General features: G+C 43.9%; 1 protein-coding gene across 4 annotated transcripts in view; it reads left to right on the top strand.

Annotated features, from left to right (window-relative positions):
* ATP9B (ATPase phospholipid transporting 9B (putative)) overlaps positions 1-22,023 on the top strand; it is a 343,595-nt gene that overhangs the window by 139,704 nt on the left and 181,868 nt on the right. For 3 of the 4 annotated variants that reach the window (XM_059724300.1, XM_006258252.4, XM_006258251.4), the window contains one exon: positions 13,326-13,420. The exons of the other annotated variant lie outside the window; for it this stretch is intronic. In XM_059724300.1, the coding sequence (XP_059580283.1) occupies positions 13,326-13,420 (95 nt within the window). The remainder of the gene's footprint in view (positions 1-13,325; positions 13,421-22,023) is intronic. 4 annotated transcript variants of the gene reach the window in all.

Below are 22,023 nucleotides of genomic sequence, written 5' to 3' on the forward strand. Positions count from 1 at the left end.
AGAGCTCCAGCCTGTAAGGGGTTGCTTGGGGGTGGGGAGAGCAGAAGGTGGGTGATCAGAGATAGGGGGGGCACGTACATGTGCACACCCACACATGCACTTTGCCAGCAATACAGCCAGGAAGCATGGTTAAGAGCATCTCCTACAGCTCCCTGCAGGTAAGTCTATGGGAAGAGGGCATAGGTGACATGTCAGAAGGTGGAGGGGGGCATAGGTAATGTGTCAGGGAGGCATGGAGGGGCTCATGCCCTCTCTAGATTTTTGCACCCACAGCAGGGTATGGGGCAGCAGCCTGGCCAGATGGGCATTGGGCAGGAGCCTCCTCTGTGGCCCAGCAGCCAGGACCCAGCACAGGGGGGAGCGGGGCAGGGGAAGCTCAGTGCTGCCACTGCTACCAAGAGCACCATGCCACCAAGGTCACCAGAGTGAAGTGCCCCCTGCCCACTGAACAATAGCAGGGGTGGACAACTCTGCTGCTTTGGCATTTCATCTTTGCAGCCATAGTGGTTTTGCTGGCTTGGGGCTCCTGGTGGTGGCAGCGGTGCAGATTTTTGTGTCCCCCCCCACCCCCCATTGCTGCAGGGCAGGCAGGGGAAACCTCACCTTGGTGTCCATGGCAGTGTAGCATTCCCACCCACTGGGCCACAGAATCAGATCCTGCCCATTGCTGGTCCAGCCAGGCTACAGCCCCATGCCTTGCTGGGGGCGCAGAAATCTAGGGGGACACATGCTCTCCCGTGCTCCCCTGACATATCGCTTATGGCATTGCCTATACCCACACAGCCCCTGCCCCACAAACACACACCCTTCTCCACACACCCACCCCTTGCCCAACACATAGCCCCTTCCCCACACACTGGTGGGGCTAGAGCTTGGGGGCAGGAGACTGTGGTTCAGGAGTGAGGGACACTGGCAGGACCAGAGGGCTGCAGGTCAGGAATGAGGGGCACCAGCAGGGCTGGGGGTATGGGGGATTGTGGGTTGGGGTTCAGGGGCACTGGCAAGACCACGGGGCTGCAGGTTGGGAGTGAGAGGCACTAGCAGGGCTGGAGGGGTTTGGGGACTTGGGGGTTGGGAGTGAAGGGCACTGGCTTGGGCTTGGGGGCGGGGGGCTGTGGCTTGGTAGTGAGGGGCAATGATGTGAGCAGGGCAGGGCACCAGCATGTTAGGGCTGTTTAATGGCACAAAGCAGCAGTGGGAGACAGCCGCAGCTGGACCTGTGTGCTGGTGAATGAAGGGGGCAGAGGGAGCTCTGATTTTCCATGATAAACAAATTAGATCAAACGTCAAAATACATAGGTATTTATAACTTAGTTTATTATAATGATTGGTAGGCTTCCAAATTGCTTTACAATTGTAAATATGTCAGTAAAACATTGTGTTCAACTGATACCTATATATATGTAGTGGTGTTTCATTTTAATTGCAGAAAAGCACAGATTTTGGGGGGTTTAATCAGAGAATTTTAGATTTTTTTTTTAATGGAGAAAACTAGGATCCCTGGTCATGAACACACTGGGTTTACTGTTAAGGCTTTGACTATTGGAGGGATTTACATGTGCTTATGTGTGTTTGCAGCTGCATCTAAATGTGGGAATTACTATGCAGCTTATGTTTTGTATTGTCTTTCACTTTTTAAAATGTTGTTTGTGGATTAAAATGGGACCCTGTTGGTGCCTGCCACTCTAAGGGCTGAGCCAAGCAGCCAGCAGGTCCTTGATTACAGCAGCCATATTAGATCTCTGGCCGCCTATATAAACAGAGAAGTTCGCTGCTGGCAGGCCAGGCAGAAACATCGCTGAATACTACATCCCGGAGGTAAGGGCAGGAGCTTAAGGGGATGGTAAGGAGGCTCCTGGTTCTGGGCATGATCTAAAACTGCACCCTGCTGGGGATGGGTGGCCTGAGGGGGCTCGTGGTGGTGCGGGAGCCCCCAGGAAATACCAGGTCAGTTACCACCCCTGTGAAAGACAGGTCGGGGCACCTAAATAAACCTAGCTCCCACAACTGGGTGGGTTACCCCATAGAAGGGCCAAGAAGGCAGACCCAGGTTAGAGAGTGGGCTACAGGCTCGGAGACCTGACTTGAAACATCCTCGAGTGGTCAGTGCTGGGGCCAGGACTGGAAGGGTCAAAAGTGCCAGGAGCCCACTGCAAGGGATGCCAAGAGCTGAGGGGCTGGGGTTTCCGACTGGCCTTGGAGGTGAGGCCAGGGCCTGTGTGGCCAAAGGTCCCGGGGGGACCACACCCGAGAGGGGGAACAATTCAGGGAGCTAGGCAACCCAGAATGAGGGTGGAGTAGGCTGCCTGATTGGAGGGATTCAGTTGGGGTCTGATTGGAAGGATTTTGGGGCCTAGTGTGGGGCTGGTGATGTTAAGAACTGTGGATGCCATCTGTGAGGCTTGGGCTGCAGCCACAGACAGTGCCCCCTGGCATCGGGGCAAGAATGGGTAGCCTCCCACCTAATTAATATCATAATTATATATCATCAAGGCATGGCAGGAGAGGAGGCAGGCGGTTGCCCACAGAAACAGGTGGGTGGGCCATTAGTAGACTGGCTCTGAGAATCCCCCTGTTACAGACATATAGAGTATGTAAATAGCTAGTAGAACAAAGAGAAAGAATGGAAATAAAGGGAGATTCTTAACCTGGCATCACACTGGCTGTTTGTTTTGTTTTCCCCCACCCATGGAAAACCATTAATATGGAAAACCATTTATTTAAACAAGTTCGGACATGTTCAGTTTTAGGCCTTGAGTGTTATTGCTATTTTGAGGTACTTTCTGCTCGAGTGGAATTTGATTTTTAGTTTATTCTTATGGATGAAGTTCTGGAGACAAGTAAATATGGTCCCATTTATTACTTTTTTCCTAATTTCCCCTTAGACTCCGCTGTCTTCCATCTTTCCTGCCTGTTTTCCAGTTGTAACACACTTGCTTCTGCTGGTTTCAGTCCAAAGCCAAGAGGAAGAAATAGGCTGTGCAAGGAGGAGGTTCATTGTATGAATGCAATCCAAGACAACATTTTTAGAGAACTTGTCCAATCATCATTCTATAAGTAATAACCAGTAAAGGAAAGTGATAAACTGGGGGGGGATTTCTTCTTTTTACTAGTGGTAAAATTAGTCTTAAACTAGTGTTACAATACAATGCTACGTCTCCACTATGAATTTGATAATGTTTTGATCCGTTTTTTTTCTTTTCATCCTTTCCCCTCTATTCAATAACTGGTGACCCTGTGTAATTATGTATATTAGATTACTATATTGTGGCAAAATAGACATTTGCCATTAGTCAATCAGTATCTGTTCTTTTTGGTTTCCCCTGCTAGCTAAATTTTCATTGTTAAACAGCTTGCTTACTAGTAATTTGTAATGGAATTATTTTAAGAAAAACAAGTCCATCTTACTGTTTACCAGAAAGCATAAACATAAAAACTGGCAAATGAAAGATTAAATAGAAATGAATAATTTAATTCAAGTATATCAATTTTTCTCTTCAAAAGTATACAATTACACTGCCTTGTAACCTAGAATATATTTAGAAAATGCCACATCACAAGTAATAGCTTGTTTTCAAAAGCTTTCATGAAGAGCTGTTATCAGTTTGCTGAAGGGTTATACAGAAATATAACTTGAATGCCTTGTGATATTAAAGATTTTTAAGCATGGTACAATACAAGTTGTCCATCATTTTAAAAATTATAAATTCTGAAAGCTGTAAATTGGGGTGTTGGTGGACTAAGCAACAAAAGAATTGATTTTTTTTTTTTTATATAGTGATTGGTGATACAGAGTATGGTACAGTAAGAGTTTTGGTTTTACAAAGAAACACATTTTTGGTGCATTTTTAATAAATATCTTTGCTTAAAAGGTACTATATTATTAATTAAAGCAAACACATTTTGTTAAAATATTTTTGTAAAACATATTTTTACAGTGCAGCTTTTAGGTAAGGTTGTTTTTAAAAGATATTTTTTGAAAGCCAATTTGAAAAGCTATTGAAAAACTTTATCAGTGTATGCTTATACATTCATTACCTTTAATTTTCAATTGGGGCTACTCTTCAATATGTGTTATTTTGGTCTTTTCAGAGAATTTTATTATTCCATTAATATTGGCTTTAAATCCATATGACACTACCAAGCTAAAGCAGCTTGCATAAAATTCAAAATATCTCTGCATCACTAGTTTGTAATAAATGTTAATGAGTCCTTATTCATATCAATGGCTTTGAGATCAATCATGCTCATTGTACGCCATTTAGGCTTACAAATATCCAGTTAGGTTAACGGTTAATATACAAATTAATACACTTGGTATTATGACAGACTAAAAGTGATAAAAATCTACTCTGTTAAAGTAATGTTAAAGATCTGCATTTATATCATATAACCAAGTGAAAAACGAATGTATTAATCTTTAAGTCTTTTATAAGATTGTGGTCCCTGTGGGTGATGTGCATGCTGTAATACCTTTAGAATACAATGTGATGGACTAAACAGTGGCCATTAGTGTGGTAAAAATTACCTCTATGAGTGTCATGCTTACATTAAGTCAAAGCAATATACAGAAGATTTCAGTCTGGAGTATGATGCAATGGCAACTGAATTCCATTTTTTGACGTAGCCTGTTACAATTTGAATATTGCCTTAACAATACATTTTGTATGGATTTGGAATGTTAAGTGTATTATACTTTGGGTAACCCACAATACGCAAAATCACCCAGAATTGTTTTTCAAACTCTTTTTCTTCAAAACAGAAATAAATGATGTGGCATTTTATTTTAAAATATCCATGCCTTTTTTGCTTGGCATATAATAAGACTGCAAACCAACAAGAGCAAATACAAAAAAATTATCTAAGTATACATGTTCTCATATTCTATTTTAAGACTATCAAGCTATTCAGGTTCTTATAAAGATGTCCATTATTATGTTATCTAAGCGCATTCCACAAAAAATAACCACAAATATCATACAGGAAGGAACACAAATGTAATAATTATTGTTAATTTTTTTTTTTTAATATTTTGCAAAAAGGATTTAAAAATACATCTTGTTTTGTGCTCTTAGGACTTGTCTGCTCATAGAGCTATAACTGCTAAAACTTAACTAGGCCTGTTTTTACAATTGATTTAGTTAAACTAGTATGGAATCCTGAATGGACACACTTAAATTGATTTACACCTAGCTTTAGTTGATTAAGCTAAGTGGATATAAGCCAGTTGTAAATTCATTTAAGTGTGGCCACATGGCTTCATACTGGCCTAACTGAATCGATTTAAAAGGAAAAAGTTAAACTAATGCAGTTTTGTTGTGTAGACTACACTTCAGATTTTAATATGGTACATCTTAAAAAATAACTTTTTTTCTTTAAACATGAGCTACAATGTCTGACTGTTTGAGCCAAAATCATTGTCTGCGTTTTGAAAGCCATTACTAAATCTGTTGTGGTTGGGTGAGATTCATGTTTCAGTATCTGTACTGAAAAGTATTGGATACCTAAGTATCTCCTGGGCCATCTTCATTGTCCTTTCATTTAAAATATATTAATTAATATTCTGTAGCCTCATGCAAGGTTTTCTAGTTCTCCCACTTTTAGTGTGAGGTTTTGGTCTCCCTTACTAACCACTTTTGTATTGATAATTACTTAAAAAGGAGTAACAAAAATCTGGCTTTCAAAGCTATGTCATCCAGCCCCTGGGGCTCTGCACAGGTCCAGGAATTTGGCATCAGGGGAGTAATGGCAGTGATAGTTCCTGTGGCTTCTGGAGCTGTAGTGATTAATGTTATGCTGCTGCCACATCCTACTATCAGATTTCCAGATTTGTATGGAGCTGTGCCAGATTGGGCCCACGTACAGGTTTCCCTTGCTTTATGTGGGTTCTGTAGATGTGAAATCACTCTTATGTGATGACCCTTTTTATATCCAAAATTTGTTATATGTGAGGTAAATTCACTCTTATGCAATTGGCAGCAGCTAAGTCTCTGTTGGGGAGAGGAAAGGGCTGTGGCCAGGGAAAAAGATTAAGGACACAATGGTGAGAGAGGGAGTGGGGCACAGACAGAAGCAGGGACTAGGATGAGTGGGGCCTTGATCTGTCCCCTGCCCCTCCAGCTGGTGGCGAGGGAGGGAGTGAGTGGGGCTGGGGTAGAAGCAGGCACTGCACAGTTGGGGTGGGGTGCAGGACAGGGTGTGCAGCTCCTGCTGCTGTGGGCTGGGGCTTGGGGCTGCACCAGTCTCTTCCCAGTAGGGAGGACTGGGCCAACCTGTGCTTGGGGCAGGCGGCAATGGCACTGGGAGGAGGTCTATGGGGGGGGGCTGCAGCTATCCCAAAATTTGCTGTAGCTCCCCCCAACTCCCTTCCCAGCACTGCTGCCATCTGCCCTGAGTGCAGCACAGCTCAACCCCCCTGCCAGGAAGAGCCTGTTGCTGCTCCCAGCCCCAGCCCACAGTGCCAGTTCGTAGCGGCAGGACCCGCATCCTGCCCTGGCTGTGCAGTACCTGCCTCTGCCCCAGCCCCACTCCCTCCCTCACCTCCGGCGGGGGCCCAGATCAAGGCCTCACTCACCCTAGCCCCTGGGGGCAGGCTGTTCCTAGCAGGGGGGCTGGGTCACGCTGCGATTGGGGCAGGTGGCGGTGGTGCTGGGAGGGAGGCTGGGGGGAGCTACAGCAAATCCCGTAACCTCCTTCTCAGTGCTGCTGCCGCCCACCCCAAACACAACCCAGCCTAGCCCTCCTGCCAGGAAGAAGGGAAGAGCCCACTGCCACCCTGGCCCCAGCAGACTTACCTGCTGCCAATGCAGTCGAGGTCTTGGGACATATCCCTGTTTGTTGCATTCTAAAGTAGATTCCCTTTATGCGAATTTGAGTTATGCACAGTTTTTCAGGAACGCCTCTACCACATAAAATGAGGGAAACCTGTACCAGCCACAGTGCTGGACTGGGTTGGATGAGGTGGTCACCACTGTTTTAAATGTATAGCTAAAAACCTTTTAGAGTTCTTATAAAATATTTTCCTTTTTAAAACTATATTCTGATTTCTAAAAATAAATCCTGTCGTCTTAATTTTTTCATTGCTTGAAAAATAATACCTTATTTATACACATCCAAGACGACTTCAAATTTAAAACGACCTCCCAATAATTAGATTCTATACATGGAAAATTATACAGTTGTCTTAAAATTCATTCTCCTACCACCCCTGCAGCATGGAAAGCAGTAGTGAGTAGGCAGGCAGCCTGCCCCCTACCTCTTGCTCCCTGCCGACTGCCTCCATGTCATTTGCTCTCCTTTCCTTTGGTGACTTTGCCCCCTGGCTGCCTGTTCCACCTGGCATCTGTCCTTATGGCCACTTGCTCCCCCTCTTGCCCTGCCCCACATGTCACCCCTGCCACTTAGCCCTGTGCAGTGGTTCTTACCCAAGGTGATTCTGGTTCTGATAGGTGGTAGCAGCTGCAGCCTCAACCACAGCAGCTCCCTTCCTGCTCCATGTTTTTCCCCATGCTCTACCCAGGCTATGCACTGTATGCTCTCCACCCTCAACCATGTAATCTCCCCTGTGCTCCCTCCACTCCCCCTGTTCTGCGTGATTTCCCCTGGATTAGAGACGGAGCCAGAAACTGAGCTACAGTAGCTGCCTGCCCCATCCCATACTCAAATCTAAGACACAATTTCTTTTTCTCCATGTTGACTAGGGAACAATTACCTTATCTTGAATTTGAATAAACATGTTATTAGTGGATCCAGGAATTGTCACTTTATGTATATGCAGTACAGAAATATAGCACTCATATTTCAGTATGTATGTTGTCTCTTTTGTAAAAATCCAGTGCTATTACATGGGGTTTTTAAGTTTGATTCATTCAAACCTAAAACAGTACAAATTTTTGATTGAATGTATGTTGGTCGTTCAGTGCTGCCATCTAACTATTGCATTTTTAGTCCTGCTTTTTCATGATGTTTTGGTTTACCTTTTAAATTATATTTTATAGATACAGTCTCAGAAAGTATTATGTATGCTATGTCAGTATTTATAAGTGCATGGTGTAAAACATATGGAGTTGTCTCACTCCTATCAGACATTATTTATTTTCAATTGTGTAATTTTGCATACCTACCCCTTAGTCATATAAATTTAAAAATGCTATTTCCAAGTATTGTTTAAGTTATTTTGTCAATACTGATAAAGAACTATCTCAAAATGGGGGAAAAGCTTTATTGTTTCAGTTTTGCTACCGTGATCATTATTGAAAGCTGACTTGGCACAAAGCAGTCACTTTTTCTGGATAAGAGGGAAACGTGCTATGAGATAAGTTATTGATGAAATTAACTGCTGAAGTGGAGAGGAAATGCAGCTGGCCAATACATGTCATAGTGTGAGCTCTATTAAATGAATATATGTGCAGTCAACCATTCATTGGGAGCCACATTGGTCTTGAACTGCATTGATCTATAGTATAATTCTAAATGAAACTGATGGATGAGAGCAGCCATTGACAGGAAGGGTAAAGAGAACCATGAAATGTCTTGTATAGGAAAAGTATGATGGAAAGTAGACTGGTGATCTATGCCATAGATTGGAATGTACAGTGGGATTCTGGTGTTCTTAGGTACTTCACCCTTAATTATCATTCCATACATGGCAAAAGACTCCTCAAAAGTTATTTTATAATATTTTCATATTTTATGAAAGGTAAATACATTGAGCGTTGCGTCCAAAGGCCAAAAACAGCTTTTAAGGCATTAATATTTTATAGGTTCTTTGAAACTGAACTTCGGAAGAGATTTTTTGTGCATTCCCTGTGAAGTATTTTGAAAGTCTTAAAAAAATAGGCATTGTTCTGTTTTAAAAAAACTGATTTATTTAATATGTACCAAATGGACATGCAGTTATTTATCAAGGACACACTTCTCAAATGAGTGTTCTGTGAAAATGCCACCTTCAGGTCAGATATAATTTCAGATGCCTTCTCTCTCAACCATGTCCTTTCAGACAGTTAGCTCAATGAGCTGCTAAATTTACAGGCATTAATGAATAAAACATTGGGTTGTGCTAGACTTTACTTACACCGGAGTCCACGTACTTTGATTGTGACACTAAATTCATTTGGATTTGGGCACCCAAACAAAATGTACTTTCTGGCACTTTGTCAGCCTGCTTCCTGTAATACAATACCTTTTTTAATTTTGTCTTCCCTTTCTGGTACATTGCCTGTGAGAGGTACTACTTTTAGCTCATTGTTTAATTGTCCATATAAGAGAACTCAAACTAGACAAGGGAAGTTCCTTTGCCAGTGAGCATGTTTCTAATTGCTACCATATCATCTATAGAGGTGAAACTATTGCATTAAGTAAGATTTTAATGGGATAGATTGCATTGTAAGGCTATGAAGTTTGCTAAATGGGTACAGCCTAATATGTACATTGTATATACGTTTAAAATAGATTATCATTTTAAATTTAGTATAAATCACTTAAGAAGACAATTTTATTCTCTTTTAGTTGTAATTGTGTATAGTGTACCAGTGCTTAGTTCTTCTAATCTTTCAGGGATGAGAAGTGATGTTGTAATACATTTGATGTTATAACAATAATTTTAAGAAGGGTGCAAATAAGCTGTAAATATCAGTCATGCATAAAGCTAAGAGGTTCTAATCTTATAGTCTGCAATGTCCAGCTGTAGCTTTTCTAGAATGTTAGTTAAGTAACAAGAATAGTAGTGTACCAGTCTTGACCATATCCAGAAAGCAGTTATCTTTATTTTTTTCCCCCAACCTTGATTTTTCTAACTGTTTAGCAGTAGAGCTTAGGTTTTGTATAAATTGTCATGCAATTAACTTTCTTTTCTATGTCATATGAAATTTCATTATAATTTTAGTAGAACATGCTCAAAAGTTTATTGTTTTAGATTTGTGATTTCTGCATAAGTTCTTACATTTATTTTGGAGTTTCCTTTACATATACCATATTTACTTGAATATAAGAGAAGTTTCTCTTGAATATAAGAGAAGGTTTTTCCCTTCCAGTCAGCATGAGGGAAAAAGTCTCCTCCTCTTACATTTGCTCTTAGACAAAAATGCTGAGCTGCTGATGGGAACCTACCAGAAGCAGGGGTGATGGAAGTGCACGTGCACCCCCTGAGAGCACCAGTGCACCCCCTGTCAGGCCACACTTCCTGTTTAGCCAGTGGGCAGGGGGGCAAGTGGGAGCACCAGTGCCTCCCTTTCCCCCCCAGCAAGCGCCAGCCAGGGAACGGGGCCACCAGCAAAAGTAGCCCCGGGACTTCCAGAAATGGTGCAGCCACTTTTTGGTGAGTGAGATCGGCTGCTGGGAGACTTGCCCCCCCAGTCAGTGGAATCAGCTGCTGGTTGCTGACTGGTGTTGGGGGTGGGGCACGTGCCCCCCCTAACTCAAGAGGCACCAGTCATCCATGACCAGAAGGATAAGTTAGTGCAGCCCATCTGAATAAGATATATGGTAATGCCCACTACACTCAGTCCCTCTTAACTTTCAACTCTTTTTCAAGTCATGGTGAGCTATTACATTGAATATATTTTGAATTCCTCTTCAGTCCCACAGCTGAACTGTGCCTTTCTTTCCCAGTTCCAATGATTCCTGCTTCTTCACAAGCCTTAAATATCTGGCAAACATCAGACCAGGTTGCCCTATGTTTCATCTGCTTATAAATTTTTGGAGGATCTTAGGACTTGTGACAAGAACACCCAGTTCCAGTCATGAGTGAGGGGCTAACTAGCACATAGATCCTTTGTGTGGGGATCTGGAGTATACACACATACTGAGCAGTGGGGTCAACATGGCTTGAAACACCATTGACTCAGCTGGCTCCCAGCCCAATGATCTATATGGTAAATCTTGAGCCTTTTGGGTTTGAACTAATATATGCATAGCTTATATTATATATAAGTAGGTACAAAAGTGCAGCTTAAAGGTGTGTTTTCAGAGTACCTGTGCTAAAATTGCAGCAGTTTCAAAACAGGTTAAATGCATCAATTCTATATTAACTAAGTCTGTGGGTACCTATAGTAATTTGTCTGTATGCAAATTAGTATAGGCCTGTTTATTTTAAAGACAGTATTTTCAAATTTGCCCCTCACTTCCATGTGCTCAGGGAAAGCAGGGTCTGACAGTTGATGGGGAGTGAGGCAAGGGGCTGCAAGAAGTTGTGGAGGCAGATGGCAAGGGGGCCACCTGACCCCCCCCCCCCCGATTTATTTTCCCTGCTTTAGCATAGCTTTACTTGAATATATATTCAATTAAATATGCTTTACTTGACTATATATTCAAGTAAATATGGTAATTTTAACATTTCTGTTGAGCTGGGTCAGTTTTAGAAGTAAGTTTAACAAGTATGTAGTATCCCATCAGCTAAATGGGACAGCAGCCTGAGTATTTCTGCAGTTCTGAGATATTAAAACGATTACAAAATTCAGAAGCAGTTGTAAATCAATTCTAAAAACCAACAAAATCCTCTTATCCCTGCTTCAAACTCTATGAAGTCAAGGGAGTTGCACCTAAAATTTATTTTGCTCAGCATATTTAATTTACTGACTGAATATATACAATGTGAAAATATTTACAATGTAGAATGTTTCTGATTATGTGCATACGTATTTTTATTCTTATCCTGAAAACTACTGAAATACTGTCATGTTCTCGGCGCCTCTTTCAAAAAGCATTTAACCCATTGATTCTCAACCAGAGTGCCATGGCAGCCTGAATTGCCTTGAGGGTGCTGCAGGTTGTCTCACAATGTTGATGCTGTTAGGTGTACAAGATAAACCCAGAGATTTTTAAACAGGAATCCATAGCGTTGAAAATATTCTGACCTGTTGTCTTTCTGTATTCTTTGCAATCAGCGAATTGCTCTATTATTTTTCTGTAGCCAGAAAGTGTCTGAGAACTAAGAACTGACATTGTCTGAGTGGTGCTTCAAGTCTCATAGGCTAGGGACAGACATTCAGAAAGCCTGAGGCTGAATTGATTCAATCTTTGCAGGTTAGTCTAACCTGGCGAGGCTAAATCAGTTTTGTAACCAGGCATCCCAGAAATGCAGGCACATGCCTGCAGTGACTCAGGCTAGAAGCTGGGGGGCGCTAGAGCAGCCCTCCTTTTCCTTCTGCAGGGACCTGAGAGGGGCGTGGCCAGGCCCTGGCAGGACACTGTGATTAGGGAGGGGTTCCCTCCCTCCCGTCTTGATAACAGAGCATCTATCAGCTCTGTTATCAGCATTTCACATTCCATCAGAAAACAAAGCCTCACTCATTACAAGCTCTTTTTAAACAGCTTTTTGCAAAGGAAGGAATGCAGGGACATTACCAGCTGAGATGTTGATTACCTCCATAATGCCCTATCTGCCTTATACAGCATTAGCTAGTAGACCACATGCTGGTTACAGTCCCTGCTGTGGGAGAGATGAGAAAGGGATCTCTGCATGGGCGACTGGTGCCGCCTTAGTCAGGGGGGGCCACATGCTCCCCCAGTGACCAGTCAGTGATTGGGAGGGGGGTGTCCCCACAGCCAATCCTGCTGACTGGGGGGAGGGGGGGTCCCCCTGTGGCCAATCTCACTTCTGGGAGTGGCTGTGGCTGCTTCTGGGAGCGCAGTGGCACTCCACTCCCCAGCCAGTGCTTGCAGGGGGGGCACCAGCGGTCTCGCCTTCCCCCCCTGCCCATCACCAAAGTGGCAAACACAGCCAGTCAGGGGGTGCGCCAGTGCTCTCAGGGGGTGCGTGTGCACCCCCATGCACCCCCTACATGTCACCACTGGATCTCTTCTTAAGCAGCAAATGTGGGGGGGGGGAAGCAGAGGGGAGAACCAGCCCTGCTGTGGGGCAAAGAGCCCCACCCAACCCAGAGAACATGCTGGGCTACTGGAGTGTCTGATTTATCTTAAACCAGCAAGGGGTCTGGGACAGGCATTGCATAAACTGGTTTGACCCAAATCAGTTAAGTCAGATACTACATTCAACCAGGTTTATCTCAAACCAGTTTCAGCCATTTTCAAACTGGTTTGTGTTCAATGAGCATCTGTTCTGTTACAGGTTAAAACCAGTTTCTGTTCACTTAAACCAGTTTATGTATAATGTCTGTTCCTAGCCGTAAGTGGTGTCTCAAGTCTAAAAAGATTGAAAACCGCTGACTTAACCAATACAAGATGTGTACATTAATGAAAAGTCCATTAGGTTTTTGGATCAAGGGTTGTTTAGAAAAGTATTTTAATTTTTTTTTATAGAATCTAAAAATAAAATAAAATGAAAACCAATAGTCTTATCTGAATTTTTTTTTCTTTGTAATTTTAAGGTTCATGTTTTATTCGAACTGACCAGCTTGATGGTGAAACAGACTGGAAGCTAAAAGTTGCTGTCGGTTGCACACAAAGACTGCCAGCATTGGGGGTAAGCATTATAGATTTTTGTTTCATCATTTCTTTAGTATATCTCTCTATATTTGTTATGTAGTAGAAAGCTTTAGAAAATTATTTGTACACAGTAATTACAACAGTTACCAAATAAATTAACCCATAAATGTAATGTTGATCTTTGCTATGGATAATAAAAAAATGCTTCTGATATTGATCCTTTGGAAAAGGTTGGTTTCTACAGATCTTTTGTTTTCCATTAAAAGAGTAAAAATGGATAAAATGTGTTATATACTCCCAGGGTATGTAACAAATGTAGACTTTTAAGGTTTTGGGAGACTTCTTGTAAGGTGAATGCTTCTTTGCAAGGAGGCTTCAGGGTCACAGTGGACAAAGTATGTACACTGGAGTACGCAGGAGGGTTTCCCAAAGGTGTGTGTGTGTCAAAAACTGTTAAAAGATAAGGTGAAAGTATAGGAGTCAGTAGATTATGTCTACGAATTGGAGCAGATGGGTTAAACAAGTAGACAGAAGAAACAGGAGCAAAATGGTCTGATCAGTAGAATGCACTGAAATATAATCTGGTATTGAATGCAGGAGGGACCTGTGCCTCCACATTTCTTTGTTACTTAGCAGGTAGCTGTGAAACCCACTCCATCCCTCTGTAGCAGAGGATCTACAAAGGTGCTAGCTTCTTCTTTTAGTTTCACTCAGCTCAAACAGTAGTGCAGGTTGTGCTGTAAATCTAAAGATCTCAGATTCCAACTTTGCTGATGACCTGTATTGGGAAATCACCATGGCTTCATTTGATGAAAGTTTTTGTTTGGTCAATACTTAAGTTTTTGTGTTGTGTTTTTTAAAAAAACAAACAAAAAACCTCAGGAAACTACATTAAAATTGAACTCTTCTTTAAAACAAAGTTAAAGTTAAAACAATTTAATTTGCAAAATCAAGTATTCAGAAGTTAGGAAATGTCTGAATTAAGGCATTAATTCATTTTTCTCATACAGCTACATTCTGTCACATGTTGAATACATTAAATTTCATGAGCACATGCTATTTTTAATTTGGATCTTAATTGACAAATTTCCTAATTTTTGAGTGTTTTATCTCTTCAACCTCAATATTTTAAACATTAGTTAAAATACAATTTCCTACTTTTTTAGAGGGAAGAGACGTACAGAGTCTATGTATTCTGCATGGGATATAGTAATGACCTGAAAATACAGGTGGCATGTCACTTAGTTGAAATAAGGAAGCTGGCTACGCTGTGAGCAGATGTTGCATTCCTTGCAAGACAAATCACAGTGGTCTGATTGGCTACTTACAGACATCCAAAAAGCCTGAAGCAGAATTGATCTAAGTTGTTCAGTTTTATGTAACCAATGTAGTTTAGATCAGTAGTGAACAGAGCACACATTCACCCTTTGGTGTGGAGGGCAAATCTTAGACCAGGTTCTGCCAGGTTAAACCAGTCCATGTGTGCCAAATTTCTGTTCTGTTACAGGTACAGACTGGTTTCCAGTCACTTATGCTGGTAAAAGTGGAAAGTCACAAGAGTAAATTGATTGAGAATTGGTGTTTGTCTGGATGTAGGAAAATAAACTAACACTGGTTATATTTTTCTATACCCAATTCAATAGTACAGAAATTACATATGTTAACTGGAGCCCTCTGTTGGACTCAAGTTGCAGGAAATCAGCCTGCTTAGCAGTGGGCCACTTTTACTGGAGTAAGGGTCAAAGGACACTCATTTTCAGTCACCAAAAGCGGGAACATCATCTACAGATTGTAATGGTTCTCATGACCAACATCAAGCACGTGTAGGGCTTAGTTGCTACTTGACGCCACATTAATTTTGACCTTGAAAGTACTGAATCACGTGCTTATCTCAAGCATGATTTCATTGTTAAATGCTTTACTGAATCAGAGTTTTTGAAAATAGTGCCTAGGTAAGTAGTCTTAGGAAAGAGCTTTTACCAGTGTTGTTGCTATAGGCCAGTTATGTTTCATGAAGACAGTCAGATGAATGTTGTTGGCCTGGTCAGTAGTACAGTAAATGCTGTGTTAACTGCATTTTAGTAACTGGCACACTCTACTAACTGGAGTGTCTGGCCTGCTGGATGAGTGGGGGGGGACACTTGCATGTGGTAGCCACTGCTGCCAACCACCACCCTGCGCTGCTGCCACTCTGCATTTGGCCACCACTCTGTGTGCAGCTGCCGCCATCCCTCCCACCCCCCACTCTGCGTGTGGCCACTGCCACCCTCCCCCCCCCCCCCTTGCTCTGTGTCAGGCTCAGCAAATGGGAGAACCTGATGGTGTTTAACACTGAAAAATGCAAGGTTCTCCACCTTGGGAGGAAAAACTTGCAGCATCCTTATAGGCTCAGCAGTGCTATACTGGCTAGCACTACGGAAGTAAGAGACTTGGGGGTCATCATTGACCACAAGATGAACACGAGTCTTCAATGCAATGCTGTGGCTAGTAAAGTGAGCAAAACGCTGGCTTGCATCCACAGATGCTTCTCAAGCAAATCCTGGGACGTCATTCTCCCCTTGTACTCGGCCTTGGTGAGGCTGCAGCTGGAGTACTGCATCCAGTTTTGGGCCCCGCAATTGAAAAAGGATGTGGAGAAGCTTGAGAGAGTCCAGAGAAGAGCCACGCGCATGATCAGAGGTCAGGAAAACAGACCTTACAACAACAGGCTGAGAGTTATGGGGCTCTTTAGCCTGGAAAAGCGCAGGCTCAGGGGTAATCTGATGGCCACCTATAAGTTTATCAGGGGTGACCACCAGTATCTGGGGGAATGTTTGTTCACCAGAGCGCCCCAAGGGATGACGAGGTCAAATGGTTATCGACTACTACAAGACCTGTTTCAGGCTGGACATAAGGAAGAATTTCTTTCCTGTCCAAGCCCCAAGGTCTGGAATAGCCTGCCATTGGAGGTGGTTCAAGCACCTACATTGAGCACCTTCAAGAGAAAATTGGATGCTTATCTTGCTGGGATCCTATGACCTCAGCTGACTTCCTGCTCCTCAGGCAGGGGGCTGGACTTGATGATCTTCCGAGGTCCCTTCCAGCCCTAATGTCTATGAGTCTATGACTCCTGGACCCATCATTCTGGCTTTCTCCCTGGATATAACATGAAGACTGTACTTATAGCCTTGGTCAAGTATGTTTACTTGAAGATTGACAGGTGAATTGTGAAATTACTGGTATTGCTAGACCAGTGGTGCTCAGCTTCTGACCCACAGGCCAGATCCGGTCCACAAGATTATGTTATCTACCCCAGCGGTCTCCCCATAGATATGGAAATTTAGTAGCAGAAGAACATTGTCAGTGTTAATTGCCACTCCCACACTGCCAAATTGCTCAACCTGTGGGGAGCCCCCACCAGTTGAGCAAATGAATAGGGGAAGCAAATAGGGAAGTTTGCAAGCAGTTCTCTGGGAGGAAAAAAGAAGAAGAGGAGGGGGAGTCAGGTACCAGATCCTATTCTGGGAAGGTACGTGAGACAGGGGTTTCTGTGTATTTGGCTTGCTGAGTGTTTGTTTGATGGGCTGTGCGTTTGGGTATATGCTCTGAGCAGCTGAGAGAGCTGTTAGCTGGGTCATTGCTTTCTGTATCTGACTAAAGTCCTAATAAGGGGGCAGAGCCAGTCTGAGCCCAGGAAGGTATAAAAGGAGACTCCCCAGACAACCAGGGAGTGAGCAAACAGGGCAGTTTGCAAGCAGTTCACAGGTCAGTTCTCAGGTCAGTTTGCCATTCCCCTCTTTGAAGGGGAGCCTTTAAGATAAGCTCTTTCTGTAAGAGTAATTAACCTACAGAGACCCAGAGAAATGGTCGGAGGATGCTGCAATGCCAGAGCCACTGCCACTATCAGCTCTTTTTCTACTTGTACCTGTGAGGTGTGTGTCCAGACAGGACTGCTCATTGTTGAGGCTTCCACCCAGGTTCTGGTTTGGCACTGTGGAGACTGTGGCTTGTAGGTTCTTTCTAGTGACAGCCAGATGGGGGAGTGCCTGTCATGTGAAAAGTGCTTCCTGGTGATGTCCTTCAGGGAACAGGCAAGAGAGCTACAGGAGGGAGTGCTGAGGCTCCAAAGCATCCTCTGCCATGAAGATTTCATTGACTCAGTGCTGAAGAAAACCTCTAGGATTGCAGAGGAAGGTGCAGAAGTGGTACTAGAGAAGGAAGAGGACACGGACTCCTAGAAATGTGGAAGCTGGAAGCTTGTGACCTCTGGCAGCAAGCAGAAGTCTTCATCTCTACCTTTAGTGGTCAACCTAGAGAACAGATATAAAGCACTATCAACAGAGGAGGAACATATTCCATTGCTGGAAGAGGCCAGGCCAGGCCAGGTATCCCCAAAGTTGGGAGGATCAAGCCCACTGCCACCAGGATGAAGTGATGGGTGGTGGTGGTTGGGGATTCCCTTCTGTGGGGGATGGAGGCATCTATATGCCAGCCTGACCTGTTGTCTCATGCTCACCCAGAGCCCGGATCTGAGATGTCATAGAAGGATTAATGAGATTATCCGGCCCTCTGGCTACCTACCACCCCATGCTGCTCATCCATGTGAGCAGTGATACTGCCAGGAGTGACCCTGAGCATATCAAAAGTGACTCTGGGTGCAAGGGTGAAGGGGACAGGGGCTTAGGTGATGTTCTTGATCCTTCCAGTCAAGGGACAGGGCCCAAGCAGGAGTAGACACACCCTGCAGATTAATGCATGGCTTCTCATCAGATGGTGTTGCCACCAAGGTTGTGGCTTCTTCAACCACAGAATGCTGTTCCAAGAAGGATTTCTAGGAAGAGCTGGGTTCCACCTGATGGAGAGAGAAGATCATCTTTGCAGACAGGCTCACTAATGTAGTGAGGAGGTCTTTAAACTAGGTTCACCAAGGGATTAGAGACCAAAGCTCTAGGGTAAGTGAGGAAGTGGGTAACCTGGGGGAAGTGCAAGAAGGAAGGGGCAACAAGGGAGGTCTTCTCATTCTTCTTGAGAAAGCAGTGCAGTTGGCCAATCACCTCAGGTGTCTGTACCCAAATGTATAGTCAGAAACAAGCAGGAAGAAGTAGAAGCCCTCAGACAGTCATGGAACTATGATATGATTAGCATAACAGCGACTTGGTGGGATACTTCACATGACTGTAATACCGTCGTGGGTGGGTATAAACTGTTCAGGGGAAAAGGAGGAGGAGTGCATTTTATGTGAAAGAGCTGTGTGATTGCTCAGAGCCCCACTGTGAAACTAGAGATAGGCCTATTGAAGGTCTCTGGGTTAGGGCTAGAGGGGAGAGCAGTGATGGTGATGTCATGGTGGCAGTGTGCTATAGAACACCAGACCAGGAGGATGTGGTGGATGAGGCTTTCTTCAAACAGCTAGCAGAACTTTCCCAGTCACCAACCCTGGTTCTCATAGGGATCTTCAGTCAACCTGACATCTGTTGGGACAGCAATACAGCTGTGCACAGGCAATCCAGGAAGGTTTAGGGAGTGTTGGGGTCAAATTCCTGGTACAGATGTTGGAGAGGCTAACCTAGGGGTCATGTTCTTCTTGACTTGCTGCTCACAAACAGGGTAGAATTGGTGGGGAATGTAGTAGTGGATGGCAACTTGGGCAGCAGTGACCACGAGATGATTAAGTTCAGGATCCTGAGGGCAGGAAGGAAGGAGAGCAGCAGAGTGCAGACCCTGGACTTCAGACAAGCAAACTTTGACTTGCTCAAGGAACTGATGGGCTGGAGACCCATCTAAGGGAGAATGGAGTCCAGGAGAGCTGGTTGTATTTGAAAGAAACTTTACTGAGGATACAAAAATGAGTCATCCCAATGCACAGAAAGACTTACAAGTATGGTAAAAGAACAGCTTGGCTTAGAAGGGAATTCTTCAGTGAGCTAACACAAAAAGGAAGCTTACAAGAAATGGCAACTTGGACATAGGACTAGGGAAGGATATAAGAGTATTACTGGGGCATGGAGGGGTGAAATCAGGAAAACCGAAGCACACCTGAAGTTGCAGCTAGCAATGGATATGAAGAGTAACAAGAAGGGTTTCTACAAGTATGTCAGCAGCAAGAGGAAGATCAGAGAAAGTGTGTGTCCCTTGCTGAATGAGGGAGTGTAGCATGGCACTAAGATGTGCTTGCTCCTTAAAGCTGAAGAAGCCTGGCCAGGGAGCTCGTGGGGCTAAGCAGAACTCCCCTGCTGCAGGTTGCCAGGGTAACAGCCTCAGGAAGTAATTGGCCACACCTGTCAACATCACCTGACTGGCAGGAGGGAGGGTTCTGGGATATATAAGCCCAGGCTATAGCTAGCAGACACATTCTCTCTCTGACAACTATGGGGAAAGAGCTCTTGCCTGCTGAAGCTATTTGAGATGTGGTGCGGCCTGCCTAGCTCCCAGTACTGCCTGCTCTGCTATCTAGGTGCTACATGACTACAGGGAGTCTCCCAGGTACCTAGATAGGGGCATGTTACTATGAGTGGAAGTTTGTTCCCTTACAGGGGTATAGCACTTGTTATTGTTAGTATTTAAGTTGTAGCCTAGGGGCTTGTGTTTCTGTTTGTGTTTACCCTGGAGGATTGGATTGAGGCTAGAAGGGGAGGTTTGGAGGCCTCATTAGTGCCTGGAGAGAGAGGGCATATGATTTGGTAGAGCCCAGTCAAGCACAGCAAGCATAGCATCAGAGGGGTGCAGCCAGAAGCGTGCAGTAAGCTCAGAGCACCAGGAGGCTAGAAGGGTTCAGTGAACTCATAGAGCCAGAGGGCACACTTACAGGGTCAGGGCAAGCCCTTAGCACCAGAGAAGTGAAGCCAAAGGGGCGCAGCACCCATAATGCCAGAGGGACGCAGCTAAGGGGGCACAGAACCAGGCGCCCAAGAGAAAGGCACAGAAAGACAATCACTAGAGAGCTCGGTGCCTGCGTATTGCAGAGAGACAGAAGCCAGAAGCCTCAGTGCCAGGGGCATATAGAGTCGATGACGGTAATAACACATGCAAGGCATGGGACATGTGTAGGGAAGGTTGAGGCATGTATATACCACCTGGTATAGCTGGGCACATGAAGGGCAGCCTCCAACCTAATGAACAAAATTATTTACTAACAAGGTGTGGCAGATGAGGTAGGCAGGCAGACTGCCCAAGACAGGTGGGTAGGCTGGTGCAGAGGTTGGACTCAGGGTGGCCCCCTGTCACAGGGAGGCAACCTAATGACAGATAATGCAGAAAAGGCTGAAGTGCTTAATGCCTTTTTTACCTCAGTCTTTACAGGCAAGGTCAGTTGCCAGACTACTGAACCTGGCAGCCCAGTTTGGGGAGGAGGTGAGCAGCCAACAGTGGCAAAAGAATAGGTTATGGACTATTTAGAAAACCTAGATATGTACAAATCCATGGGGCCAAACTTGATGGAACCAAGGGTGATGAGGTAAATGTGACTGCAGAGTTGTTGGCCATTATCTCTGAAAAGTCGTAGCAATTTGAGGAGGTCCTGGATGGTTGGAAAAGGGCAAATATAGTGCCCATTTTTAAGAAAGCAAAGAAGGAGTATCCTGAGAACTATAGGCCAGTCAGCCTCACCTCAGTCCCTGAAAAATTATGGAACTTTTCTAAGTACTTGGAGGAGAAGGTGATTAAGAACAGGCAGCACAGATTTACCAAGGGCAAGTCATGCCTGACCAAACTATGATTGCCTTCTATGATGACGTTTACAAGTCCATGGGGTCAGATTTGATGCACCCAAGAGAGCTGAGGAAGTTGCCCAATGTGATTGCATTGGTGATACATCCCTTTGTATTGGTGATACATCTTTGACTTTCCCACTATCAAGTAGGAAGAACATACTATGCAGTGTTATTAAACATGTTATTAAATACAATTTTTGGAGCAGTGCTTAATAACATGGGCTCTTTCAGCTTTTTTCATTGCGTCTTTCAGAACTGAGGTCACGTTCCATCTTAAACCACATCACAGTAAATGGTTCTATACATCACATTTTGTACACATTACAGTGTTCCTTTTCTGCCTTAAGATCCTCAGTTCGAGGTGAGCCTTGAACTGAAGGCATACTGAGCTCTATCCCATAGTTCCCCCGCTTGATTAGGGTATTAATTGTAGTAAAACTGATCTGTGTCTTGGCTTTCCCAAGTTTATTTGGAGCACAACCATAATGAACAATGCTTCATTTTTCCTAGTAAGGAAAGGCAGTAGGTAAACTTCTTTTCTTGTAAATAATTGTCCTCTAATATCCTCGGTTCAAAGATTTTCTTTTTAACTTTGAATAAAATTAGATGAGCTTTAAAGATTCTGTATTTTTTTTACAATATTTATATTTTGTGTGCTCACTGAAAATCACAGGCCGTGTCCAGACAAGCAAGCATGTGCCTGCTGCAGTGCTTCAGAGCAGTTTGAGATACAATGAGAGGCACACTAAGAATGAAAAAATGTTTCTCACACTGCATATTTGCAGCACGGACTCTAAATTTGATACCAGGAAATCCTAGTATCAAAAAATAACATGCTGGGAAAAAGCAGTGCAGGGAGCACTCCTGGAGCATGCCCTGAAATAACTGGAGGCTGGGTCTTCCAGAGATGCTCTAGCATGCTGCCAGAGCATCTCCATGGCTGCCGCATGCC

This window comes from Alligator mississippiensis, chromosome 3 (genome assembly GCF_030867095.1).
Source record: "Alligator mississippiensis isolate rAllMis1 chromosome 3, rAllMis1, whole genome shotgun sequence".
Lineage (NCBI taxonomy): Eukaryota > Metazoa > Chordata > Crocodylia > Alligatoridae > Alligator > Alligator mississippiensis.